Here is a 13,320-nt window from a genome sequence, read left to right as displayed (position 1 = left end):
GAGACCAGACCTTAAACCTATGCTCATTCATACTGTGCTGGGTGAAATGCCAACAAGGGCCACAGAAGTTATTTCCCCCAGACCAGGTAGAGCTGGAAGGATGGAGGATGGTCTGGATCAACTCCATCTCATTTCATGGGTGAGGAAGCCAAGGCCTGCAATAAGGAATGACATGCCCAGTGGCTTATGATTTACTAACATGGTCATAAATATTGGTTCAGAACTTGGCCTGGAAGCTTCCATGTCGCCCCAGAGGAGGTCAGTTAAGGTGTGGAGATCTGTTTGTGTGGGTGTGTTGTTTGGTCTTACTTAAAAATATGCTCTTTTTTAAAGCTTATCCATTCGAAAATATAATTACCCTGGTACTGTAGAGAAAATAAAACGTTTCTATTGTTTCAGTCCTTTAAGGGTTGATTTTGTTTAATGCAAGTAAGAAATAGCCGAGGGCAATCTAGCAGTAGACTTCGATGCCTCTGCGTTTCTGAATTCTCAGCCAATGAAAACATGTAAGCCAGGAATATGTCTGAATCTGTGGCAGGAGGGAATAGGTAGCAGCTGTGAAATGTGCGTAGTACGGAGAGGTTGGGCTAAGTGACGATTATGGTCTCTTCTAATGTTAAGTGGCGTTCTTTCAAATACTTTATCAACATATATCTGTTATTTAAGAAAAAAATTATCGTACTTTTCACACTGCTTTAAAAATTCTATTTCATTTAAAATATAAATATCTCTCCTCTATCATTAAATATTATTCTATAATATAACTTTTAATGCTGTAGAGTATCTCATCATTTTGGCAATCCTTGGACATTTTGTGGATAATTTTGAAAGTGGCATGAATGGACACAGTATGGAAAAGACTTTCTGAATAAAACTTATGGCACATAAAATTGCATGGATAGGAGAAAAAAATATGCTCTTTGATCCTTTATCTTACATTTTCTCAGGTTTGAGGAAATCCTTCAAAATGTTCTTTGCTTGTGGAAAGGGACGTGAGAGTGGATGGAAGGAGGGAGGAGAGAAGGGAAAAAGAAAAAAGCGGAAGAAAGTTGACCTCCTATCCTCCCCAGACTTTTCTGTTCCCCACTTTACCCTCACTGCTTTCTCCACGGTTCCATTCCCTGCCCCAGCTCCCTCTATTTCCCTCACCCTTGAAGGCCAGCTGACACGCGTTTACATTTGGAAAACCCTTGCGCGCCTGCCCGAGCTGGGCATGCTCAAACGCCCAGGACTGGCTTTTTTCGGTTTCCAACTTCGGCAGCTCTCCCACCCGCACCCCTAAGGGGCAGGTCCGAACACATCCCTGGGTGTGAGTAAACAGGAAGAAATTATCACACTCTCGCGGAGGAAGCAAGGTAGGGGGGGTCGCCGCGACGTTTGGCCTTCCGGGGGCGCTCCCCAAGGGCGCGCGCGGTGGCCGGCCCGCTGGGGCTGTGGGGCGCCGGTGTCCGCGGCAGCGTGGGCGCGCGCACCCATCCGAGGGGGTGATGTCCGAGGGCTCGTGCTCGGGCGCGCGCTCTGGGAGTGGTCGCCGGGCGGCGGGAGGGGCGAGCAGGGGCGGGGCCGCGGCGGCGCGCGGACGCCGAGCAGCGCCGGGCTTCTAGAGGTTGCGGCGCGGCCACCAGCAGGAGGCCACCGGTAGCTGTACCCAGAGCCTGGAAACGCAAGACTTCGGGGCCGCGGAGGGAGGCGAGGCGCGGAGCCCGGCTGTAGGCAAGAGCCGCGCGGTGCTGCTAGCTCGTTTGCAGACAGCGCTTCCCTAGGTCCGTTTCGGAAGTGGGTGTGGGTGGGGGTGGCGTGGCGGCGTCGGGAGGAATTCGAACGCCCGCATCCAGGAAGAAAGAATTCACCTGTGTTTCGAGGCAGTGCGCCGGACTTGAAGGGAGCGGCGGCCAGCTCTCGCTCCTGGCACAATGGGCTGTACGCTGAGCGCCGAGGACAAGGCGGCGGTGGAGCGGAGTAAGATGATCGACCGGAACCTCCGCGAGGATGGCGAGAAGGCGGCGCGCGAGGTCAAGCTGTTGCTGCTCGGTAAGGGCGGCCGGGCCGGGTTGGCGGGCGGGGGCCCCCGGCGGGTCTGGGGCCAGGGAGTCTGGCGGGTGTGCTGGCCGCGGGCTCCTCGGCATTGGGAAGCCCGGAGGGGACGTGCCGAAGCGCGGAGGGCGCGTCTTGTAGCGCCCGAGGATGCTTTCGGAGCGCGAGCTTGTGCGGCGCGGCGCAGAGCCGAGGCGGGTGCCCCTCTCCCCGGTCCCCTTCCTCTCTGTTCCCTTGGCCGGGGGGAACTCGCCCGCGGCGGGGCAGGGGCTTCACTCGCGTGCCTCGGTGTGGACCCCGCCAGGAGCCGAGGAGCGGGTCGCGAGGATTTTCTCTGAAGTTAGCTCAGCTTTGTGAAGATGAAAGGGCACTGGCTACAAGGAAATAAAAGCACATCCCACCCTCCACCCCTCCCCCGCGAGAAAACCCTTCCTACAAGGTGTCGTATCGCGGTTGTGGTTTCTTAATGTCACGAGTGCCACGTTTTGTGAAATCAGTGCACCTTTTGTGGGGTCTCCGTAGGGTTGAATTGTGTCTTTCCGTTGAACTTCCTGTGGCGACTCAGTAAGTGTTAGGGGAGCACTGATTATATTTATCTTGCGTAAGGAAGTAGGCAATGCTGGACGCTGGATTTTTATTACGGTGGGGACATGGAGACCATCAAAGTTAGGTAACACTGAATTCAGAAAGATACTCGAGCGGTGAAAACCGATGTGAAAGGTGTGAGTGGGTCACATTGGACAACAGGATTCTCTTCTCTGCTGCTACGGCTTCAGATGAATGAGATTTGCCAGGTACACGCAAGGCTCTTATTTGTTCTTAGTATTGTTCTCCTGGTGAAACGCTCTGTGGAGGTCTTTTGCAGTTGTTTGAAGGGAGGGAACGTAAAAAGAGTAAGCCAGGATTTTGATTAAGGGATGCATTAGGAAAATACTCGCAGCTTAAGATTTGTTGATGTGTGAGTTAGGGTTTTCTTTTGTTTGCATCCCCATACCCCCCAAACACACACCCTGTAGGCAGTGAAGTAGGTGAAAGATTTCTCAGAATCTTTATTTGCACTCCCAGCGACTGCTTTTATTTTTGTAACGGTTACAATAAAATAGAAATACTATCACACAAACCTGTTTTCGGTAAGCTTCTGTTTCATTGGTTTAATGACTGCAGGAAAAATGGTGGGTTTTTTCTCCATTACTAGTAGGCTTAGAAGCAGCAAACTTGGCATGACTAAAAGTAATAATGATCTGAGTCATTCTGCAAGTAACTGTGAAATAACTTTGCATTTTAAAGACCTGGTGGTTTTCTGCACCCCCGCGCCCCAACGTAAATCTTTCTCAGTTAATACTGTTTACTTAGGTTTTTACATTAATGAGAAATATTGTCTTTTGAGGAAGTCAGTGTATTTTAGTGTACTGAGCACAGAAGAGACACACCTTTGTATGGAAACGTGTAGGTCCTCCTCTTTTGAATTCAATGTGCTTGCGACAAAAATGGAAAATGGGTTGAAAAGTTCTTTTCCTGCAGTTTCGGCACTCCTGCTCTGTTATATTATTTCAGTGTATTGTGTGACTCTGAGTTTGAGTCAGCCATCCACCATGTTTAAAGCATTGGGAAATGAGTCCTCTGGTGTTGTTTTATGCTTTAAATAGATGTCTGTTAGAGAGAGATGGACTAGGATCAAGGTCCGACAAGTTGGCTTTTGCTTATATTCATAAGAGATCAGTGTTTCTCAACTTGAGCACTGTTGACGTTTTGGGTGGAATAATTGTTTGTTGTGCGGGCTGTCTTGTGCATTGTAGGATGTTGAGCAGAATCTTTGGCACCCACCTTTTAGATGCCAGGAGCAGCCCCCCTCCACTCGTGACCCAGAAGAGTCTCCAGATATCCCCCAAACGTCCCCTGGGAGCAAAATTTAATCTTGGCTGAGAATCACTGTTCTAGACTAACAATTAAATGTACTTCAATGTGTAACAATAGAACCCAAAGTTGCATCTCTACCACGAACTATAGTGAGAGCCGTGAGAAAGGTGTAGCAGAGTTGCGATTTTCACAAGTTAGGGAATTTTTGTTTCTCCATACCAATAACATTAGAAAACTTTCACAGTGATTTCAAAATCTTCAGGTAACTGAATTTCTTCAGCTCTCTTTTCTAGCTTTAGTCTCTTGCTGTTCCCTACACCTTTTCTCTGTAGAAATCCCCGTCACAGCATCCCTGTCTTGTTGGCCCAGCACTCCTCCTCTTTGTCTGTCTTACTCCCATTCTGCTCTACCCTTTTGCCCAGAATTCCAGCATTCTAGTTCCTATAAACAGAATGTTGGCTTATTCTTGGAATGTTTGAAAACATTTTTCTTTTTCGTAGTTTGACTTTAGCAGTGGAGGGTTGACCTTGGGTTCCTTTTTGGAGGTTTAAAGTTATACGTGTAAGGAGCTAAGTGAAATCAGTCCTTGTAAAACATGGCAGCTGAATCAGTTAGAAATGTGAAATGGTCTCTAGGTAACCTATAACCAATGTCAATTCTGTTTACATCAGATTTTCCTCCTCTTCACTTATTTTGTTTTTCTAATCAAATGATTTTTTTTTTCATTTAAGGTATACAGCACATTTAAGATGGTATAGTAAATAGTTCATTGTATTTCATTTTTCTTAAGGCATGTGTTGTCATTTTAGACATTTGGGTTGAGAGATTCGGGTATAAGACACATACAAAGATTTGGGCACTGGATGTCTATTTTATATATATATGTGTATATATACTATATATGTATATATATATTGTGTGTGTGTATATATATATATATATATATATATATTTTTTTTTAAACTCAGAGGTATTTCACTATCCTTATTAGGAGCAGTGAATTAGGCCTTCAAAAAAAAGAGAGGACCTAGTCTAATCCTTGACCTAAAGGAAATCAGGTCAGGGTTTGAGTGGTTCTAAAGATTTAGCTTTCAGGCTTTAGTATTAGAACAATAATCCTAAATAATGAAACTTATTTTAATAATTAAGGTTTTCTTTCCATTGTATATGGCTGATTGTCTCAAGGGAAAGCATCATTTATCGTTATATCTTTGAGGATGTTACAACTTATCCTTTTAAGGGTATAGAATTAGGCCTAGGTTGTTGTTTCAGTGAGACTACGTTGTACTGTACATATGGGTACTTATTAAATATCTTACGATAATTTTCAAAGATATATGAGGGTAGAGTGCATACAAGTAAAATTTTTATGAATTAATTGTTCTTAAATTATTTCACTCTGGAGTTTCTTTTTTTAGTTTTTGAAATTTATTTAATTAATTAATTTATTTATGGTTGCATTGGGTCTTCGTTGCTATGCGTGGGCTTTCTCCAGTTGCGGCAAACGGGGACTACTCTTCGTCGTGGTGCGCAGGCTTCTCACTGCAGTGGCTTCTCATTGCCGAGCACGGGCTCTAGGTATGCAGGCTTCAGTAGTTGTGGCAAGTGGGCTCAGTAGTTATGGCTCGCGGGCTCTAGACCGCAGGCTCAGTAGTTGTGGCGCAGGGGCTTAGGTGCTCCGCGGCATGTGGGATCCTCTACGGCATGTGGGATGGGGCTTGAACCCATGTCCCCTGCATTGGCAGGCGGATTCTTAACCACTGCGCCACCAGGGAAGTCCCTTCACTTTGAAGCTTTGAGCTTGTATTCTCCTTCACTCCTCGCATTATCCTTCCCTCCACTGCACTCATCCCAACAAACAAACAAACAAATACAAATCCATACCCTTTATCTCTTTAACTTCTTAAAATGAGGTGAGGGACTGGATCTCTTCTGCTTGGTGAATATTTTTACATTGCTACCACCCACCAGCTATTTGAGAAACTAAACCGTTCATCTTTTTGGCTTTCTTTAAACTTGCCCTGTGACTTCCCTAGTTGAGAAATTCTGGCATTGCAGAACTTTTGATTTTGCATAGCTTTAGCCGTTAACTTAGAGTTGGCTCAGGATCTTAGATGTCAGAAGGCCCCTTTCCTTAAGTGAGTGAATGGATATGGTATTTCTACAGGGGTTTTGTGCTTCTCTCTCCCTCACCTACTTTGTATTAGCATTACTTTACTAGAAGCCACAGGTGGTGTTAACATGTTTTGCAAGTGCTGATTTTTCTGTATCTTTTGTTTTTCCTTCTCACTTTTATAGTTCGAGTTCTCCTCTGCCTCTGGCAGCCTAGTTCCAGTAGACTTTCCTGCTTCTGGTCTTTGCCTCTAGCCTGCAGTAGGTATCATGCTAATGCCTTGCTCGGAAAACCATTCTTGACTTCTCCATTGCCTGCAGAATAAAAACTTTCTTCTAGACCTGGCTTCCCTCTAGCCTCATACTCTTTTCCTCAGGGCACCGTTCTTCTCCAAACAGGAGTAGTTGGCATATGGCAGAGCACATTTGCACTCTGGTTTCTAGTGTGATTTAGCTTTATGCCCCGCCTGCTTCCCGCACTAGTGTGAGACTTCAGGGGCAGGATCTTTGTAGGTCATCGTAACAACCCTTTCCTTTTGTCATGAGCACATTTAGTTCTTAATTATGTTAATATCTTGTGTAGGATTAGGGTTTACCTAGAATATAAACCTTATACTTTGCCATTTTCAGTATTGATGGGAATGTAAACAAAAAGGGAACAGTAAAAGTAAATGACAACCAAAGTAAGCGCACAGTATCTAAAAGTAAGTTGTTTGGTTTAAGAATTTTTTTCATATTTATAAGAACTTTTCACAGTCGTTATATTTATTTGACAGGTTAGATAAATTCAAGAAAATGACAGTGGATATTCATTGTCCATTGAGTGGGAGGAAGGTCTTCTGTGTTGTTATAGTGTTATGGTGCAGTGTTAGTCCTTAAAATCATTTCTTTTGGTAAGGATAGATCTCAGGTTTTTTTTTTTACTCTTTATTTTCGACCTCTTAGCTATAAAGAGCATGAATCTTGTTAACTTATCAATGATAGGAAATACAGTACCTACATTATAGGATTTAGTCGAAGATGTTATTTAAACCTGAAAAAGATCACTGTAATTTTTAAGACAGAAATTGAGTATACAACCACGATCTTAATTTGTATTTTCTTCTGCATTTCTCTCTGCCTTGGAAAATTCAAGATACCACAGATTCACATGGGAGGACCTGATGTATCTGTCACATTTCTAGGACACATAAATCTCTTGGTCACACGTTCTGGCACGCAGTTACCCAATGTCGGACTTCCCGGAGCGTGACATTGGTGAAGCTCAGATCCCGGATGGCATTTGAGCTGAATGAGCTAAAGGTCAACTGCACCTAATCCTGTAGCGCTTAGGCTGCTCTCTGTCATGATTTGTTAAATACTAATTAAAAACTTTAACAGAGGGCTTCCCTGGTGGCGCAGTGGTTGAGAATCTGCCTGCCGATGCAGGGGACACGGGTTCGAGCCCTGGTCTGGGAAGATCCCACATGCCGCGGAGCAGCTGGACCCGTGAGCCACAACTACTGAGCCTGTGCATCTAGAGCCTGTGCTCCGCAACGAGAGGGCGCGATAGTGAGAGGACCGTGCACCGCGATGAAGAGTGGCCCCCACTCGCCGCAACTAGAGAAAGCCCTTGCACAGAAACGAAGACCCAACACAGCTAAAAATAAATAAATAAATGTATTTAAAAAAAAAAAAAAAACTTTAACAGAAATAGGGTTAAAAATCTTAACAGAAATTGGGCAAAAATAATTTTAAAACGAATGTTCATTACCATAACTCAGTGGCTTAAAACGATGCACAATTTATTAACTTTACATTTCTGTAGGTCAGAAGGTTACACCAAGCTAAAATCAAGGTGTCAGCCGGGCCGCTTTTCTTTTGCAGGTTGTAGAAGAGAATCCGTATATTTGCTTTTTCCAACCTCTGTCTAGAGCAGCGGTCCCCAACCTCTTTGGAACCAGGGACCGGTTTTGTGGAAGACAGTTTTTCCACGGGCATTGCGGGGCGGCGGGGAGGTGATTCAGGCGGTAATGTGAGCGTTGGGGAGCGGCAGGTGGAGCTTCCCTCGCTTGCCTGCTGCTCATCTCCTGCTGTGTGGCCGGGTTCCTGACAGGCCTCAGACCGTTCTCTTGGTCTGTGGCCTGGGGGTTGGGGACCCCTGGTCTGGAGGCTACCTGCTTTCATTGGCTCCTGGCCTCTTCTTCATCTTCAAAGCTAGCAATGGCTAGTGGCGTCTTTCTCACGTAGCATTACTCTCCTGTCTCCCTCCTTCACTTCTAAGGGCCTTTGTCATTACGTTGGGCACACCCAGATAATCCAGGATAACAGACTCATCTCAGGATCCTTATCTGAATCACATCCGCAAAGTTCCTTTGCCATGTAGGATAACGTGCTCACAGGGATGGGGGGCATGGGCATCTTTGGGGGCTATTCTTCTGTCTACTTTAGTCTGCCCTCATGGAAAGTGCACTTATCCTGTCCCAACATCTCCCAACGTCTCATCCCCTTACAGCATCAACTCAACATCCACAATCTCATCCAGATCTCAGAATCTAACTCTGGTATGGGTGAGATTCTCCATATAATCCATACTGGGACCAAATTTCTTTCTCTCTGTGAACCTGTGAAGCTAGAAAACACATTACCTGCTCCTAGAATACAGTAGGAGGGCACAGTGATAGAGCAGGCATAGGATACCCGTTATAGTCACTCCCGTTCAGAAAGGGAGAAAGTGGAAAGAAAAAGGAGTGAGTATTCAGTCCCACGCGCGTGCCAAACTACTTTAGGTTTCAAGGCCTACAGATAACCTTGGTGACTCTGCTTGACTTTCTGGCCTCTGGACTTTTCCTTTTCAATCAAAGGTAGCACATGTTTGCAGCGGAGTAATGTTAACAGCCTGTTTCGTGCCTGTGTGATGGTGACCTGACAGCATTCTTTCATTTTGTACCTTTTTTTTTGAGTTTTACTTTTTAGACAGCAGGTTCTTATTAGTTATCTATTTTATACATATTAGTGTATACATGTCTATCCCACTCTCCCAATTCATCACACCACCACCACCGCATTATGTACTCTTTTAATTTATCTTTTCCTCTCCCATTTTACTATAACGGGTAAGAAAAAATCAGGCCACAAGAGAAGAATTTGCTTGGAAATCTCCTTGTCTAAATATTCAAATTTATAGTTTACAAGTTCTGCTTTCCACATAACTGCAGGACATAATTCACTTATGCTTTGCCACAAAATAACAAGGATCCTCTTTCCTCTAGTTTCTAATAATATGTTCCTCCTTTCCATCCAAGTCCTCACCAGCAGCACATGTAAAGTCCACATATCTATCAACAGTCTGTTCATGACCGTATTTAGTTTTCTCTGCCATGTTCCTCACTTTCTTTTGAGCTCTCACCAGGGGAGCCGTTAACATCTGTGTTTTTAACAGCGTGTCAAGGCAATCTAGGCTTTTTCTATCATGGCCCTCAAAATTCTTTCAGCTTCTACCCATTGCGTAATTCTAAAGCCATTTCCACGTTTTTAGTGTTTGTTGTGGCAACACCCTACTTCCAGATACCCTCACTGATACCTCATCTGTAACTTCAGGGAATGCATAATGATGGAAATTTTATATTCTTTGGTCCCTTATACTTTATGTGACTGTTATGGTAATCGCAAAACCACCAGTTTCTGGTGTTTCTTATTGAACTCATGGTATTTCACTTGAGGATTAGTGTGAACGAAGAAGACTTTCCTTTGTTTGCCTCCTCTTCAGTGAAGTTTTTCCTGACCGTCCAGTCTAAATTAGTCTTCTTTGCGCTCCCTTCCAAATTAGACTGTTTTGAAATCATCTTGTGCGTTTACTTTTTTATTGTCTGTTGCATCTCTCCATGGGGATTGGCTCGTCAGACCACGAATCCTGTCCAACTTGTTTATCACCTAATGAGGTGGCACGTACTAGTCTTTTCATAAATGTTAATTAAATGAGTGACTAATCAAATGATTCATTTTGAGTAATAGTCTTTTCTTAATTTTGTTTTTTAAATTTATTTAATGTATTTTTATTTTTGGCTGCGTTGGGTCTTCGCTGCTGTGCGCAGGCTTTCTCTAGTTGCAGCGAGCTGGGGCTACTCTTCATTGCAGTGCGCGGGCTTCTCATGGCGGTGGCTTCTCTTGTTGCGGAGCACAGGCTCCAGGCACACGGGCCTCAGTAGCTGTGGCACGCAGGCTCAGTAGTTGTGGCTTGTGGGCTCTAGAGCGCAGGCTCAGTAGTTGTGGCGCACGGGCTTAGTTGCTCCGCGGCATGTGGCATCTTCCCGGACCAGGGCTCGAACCCGTGTCCCCTGCATTGGCAGGCGGATTCTTAACCACTGCCCGACCAGGGAGGTCCTTGCCTGTCCTTGTGTGGTGAGAATTGCCATTGGTGGCATTAGTAAAGTGCCTTTCATGTTTTTGTTATCCAGTTATGCCTTAAGTTTACTAAATCCTTAGGAGAATTTACAGTCTACTTAGGGAAAGAAAATGTTTACATAAAGATAACTCCTTATAAGGGAAAATGGGGAAGAAGTGGTATAAACAGATACACGGGGACATGAGCTGTAATATCGGAGCGTGCATTGTTGCTCTTGTGGGATGAGGGTGCAGGTAGCATGCCTCTCAGAAATCACAGCAGTTAAGGATCTGTCCATTGCCATCACGTATTTCTCTCTCTTTTTTTTTTTGGCTGTGCCTCGCGGCATGCGGGATCTTAGCTCCCCGACCAGGGGGCCAACCCGCACCTCCTGCAGTGGGAGCGCGGAGTCTTAACCACTGGACCGCCAGGGAAACCCCTTCATGTATTTCTGAGCAGACTTTTGGATCCTGATTGGCTGTAAGCTCTGTATTATACAGAAACCTGCAATCTAGAGGAGACTTTGCCATCTATAGTTTAGTTTTCTTACTTTTTTCCACGTATAAGGAACTTGGGCTGTAAAATGTTTTCCTTAAGACCTTGGGCAAGTTATCCAGTTCTCTAAGCCTCAGTTTTCTATAAATTCCAGATAATAAATGCACCCACCCTATAGGGCTGGGGACAAGGTAAGCTAATGTATCTACAGTACTTAGAGCAGTTGTACATGGCTCAAGTTTTTATTAAATATAAGCTGTTATTATGAATACTTTAGAGACTCTTTGCGATCAGCCCTCCCTCCCTGCCTCCTTGTGGGTAGATCCATTTATGGTCATAGACATTAAATCCTTTAGTTGGCTCTTCTTAGCAGAGGGTATGCACATAGCAAAGATTTCAAGAAGTATAAAGTCAATTGTAATTACTAGTTTCTGACCCCACCACAGTTTCCTTCTGGGGCTTGGATTTCTGTTAACAGACTCCCCACTGGGAATAGACCAGGTAAATATCTGTGCTAGGTTAAGAATTCTATAGAGCATGAATTTTGAGTAATTAGAAAACTTTACAAATGATTTAAAAGTAATTTCTCTCCATTTTATTACCCATTTTTAGAATAAATGCAGTAATTTCCTGCAAACTTTCCTTTTATCTTTCTTGAAAATAAAACACAGCTGTTGATATAAATTACGAAACTTTGAGTTGACTCAAATGAATGTGCCATTTATCAGGGGAGTTTATGATTATTTCCTACAAATTTTAAAACTTTTCTGAAACTCCCTGTACTGATAACTCAAAGAGATTACTAATAAAACTCCAGAATTACAATGAATTTACTTTTAAAAGAGAAGCAACATCTCTTGGAAAGTGGTCATAACCTTGAAATAGAAACAAGCATTGAATCTGTGACAGTATTTATGCCTTTTAATAATTTTTCAAAGGAGTCACTTAAGACTTAGCCTTGAATTACCTGGAATTCCTGTTTACCTTGCCTTTCTAAGGTACCCTCCAGATTCTTTTGTTTTGTTTTGTTTTGGTAATATATTTATCTAATGTACATTATATTTTTTCTTGCTTGGGCACATGCCTTTTATTTGATAGTGTTTCATGTATTTAAGAAGCATGCAACCTCTAAGGAAACCACATTTAAAATTAATATAATATAATAGGAGTTAGAAGAAAACTGCCTTCTGATCGGTAGTTCTGAAGCTAATCTTTTGAAGCATAACATATTTCTATGCGGTTTGAAAATTGATCTACTGAGTTTTCACAAACTGAGCACATCAATGTCATCAGCAACCAGGTCAAGACATGCCTGCAAGAGATGTGTTGTGACAGTACAAAGCGGTGATGCCGGTCAGTTGAGTTGCTGGAACTGATGAGAAGGTGCCCCCCCGACTCTAGGCCAGCTCTCCGTACTCACCCCCACTCCTTCATCCCTTCTTACCCTCAGGACCTTCCCATCCTCCGTGATTCTCTCTACCATCTTCACGCCTCTTTAAAGACTCCTGTGTCCTGCTCCGTAAGCATTCTCAAGACATGCCCAGCATTAAAAGTAATAAAATCCAGACAAAAATGTTCTTACCCTCCTTAAATAATTTTTCATCCCACATTTTGTCATCTAAACTTTTCAAAATATTAGGCTGCATTCCCATCCTTTTCACCTTCCATTCAGTCTTTAAACTGCTTTTTATTTTAAAATTGTGGACTTTTCCAGTGGTACAGAAGTATTGGGAAATATCACAGACACTCATGGAACACGCATCAATATATTTTTTTAAAGAGGTAGTATCTTGTGACTTTTCTCTCTCCACTGGAGTTTCTTTTATAATTAGTTTGGGCTTCTCATTCTAACTTCTCTCTCTCTCAACCTCTCTCCTCTCTCCTGCTTTATATCTCCCTATTTTTTGTGTGCTACTTAGATATCTCCTAATTTACTTTCTCTCTTCAGTAATCAACTAATGTGCCTTTTAACATAATTGAGTCTTTATTTTTAATGTGACATTTTTATTTCTAGAAACTATTTCTAATCTTTTAAAAATAGTTTATTGTATTTTCTATCTTCTTTAAAAAGTAACTTTGATTAATACTACACTTACTTCATAGTCTCTTTGCAAATTGATTTTTTGAAAAAAAAAATCTTGTTGTTCAGCTACTTGTAGGGTCTTGACTGTATCTCATGGTAAGTAGATTGTATCCTCTTGTAATTTTTTTTGTGAGCATATATTAACCAACACGTGGCCTGTGTGAATCCTGGGCACCCTGGACTGGCTGCAGTTTTCCTTTCAGTCTTGCAGGTGGAGGGTGGAGGGCAGGTTTATTTCTCATTTACCTAACATGGTGTTCCAAAATGAAGGCATCATCTCTCACCCACTTATTTACACTTTCTCCTTCTTCCTGTTTTCTTCTTCTTAGCTCCCGGCACCACCAGTCCTTGACTTCTTATTTGTCTTCACACCGCA

At 43.4% G+C, this 13,320-nt stretch overlaps 1 protein-coding gene across 2 annotated transcripts in view; it reads left to right on the top strand.

The window, feature by feature from the left end:
• The first annotated feature begins 1,232 nt into the window (after nt 1-1,232).
• GNAI1 (G protein subunit alpha i1) overlaps nt 1,233-13,320 on the top strand; it is a 90,728-nt gene continuing 78,640 nt past the window's right edge. The window contains exons 1-2 of one of the 2 annotated variants that reach the window (XM_060107819.1): nt 1,233-1,355; nt 1,867-2,031. In XM_060107819.1, coding sequence (XP_059963802.1) covers nt 1,914-2,031 — 118 coding nt within the window. In that variant the 5' untranslated portion in view covers nt 1,233-1,355; nt 1,867-1,913. Of the gene's footprint in view, nt 1,356-1,558; nt 1,764-1,866; nt 2,032-13,320 lie in introns of those variants that run through there. The other variant, XM_060107820.1, reaches the window with a different exon arrangement.

The sequence above is a fragment of the Mesoplodon densirostris genome, chromosome 9 (assembly GCF_025265405.1).
Source record: "Mesoplodon densirostris isolate mMesDen1 chromosome 9, mMesDen1 primary haplotype, whole genome shotgun sequence".
NCBI lineage: Eukaryota > Metazoa > Chordata > Mammalia > Artiodactyla > Ziphiidae > Mesoplodon > Mesoplodon densirostris.
This window is presented reverse-complemented; position numbering and strand designations above follow the sequence as displayed.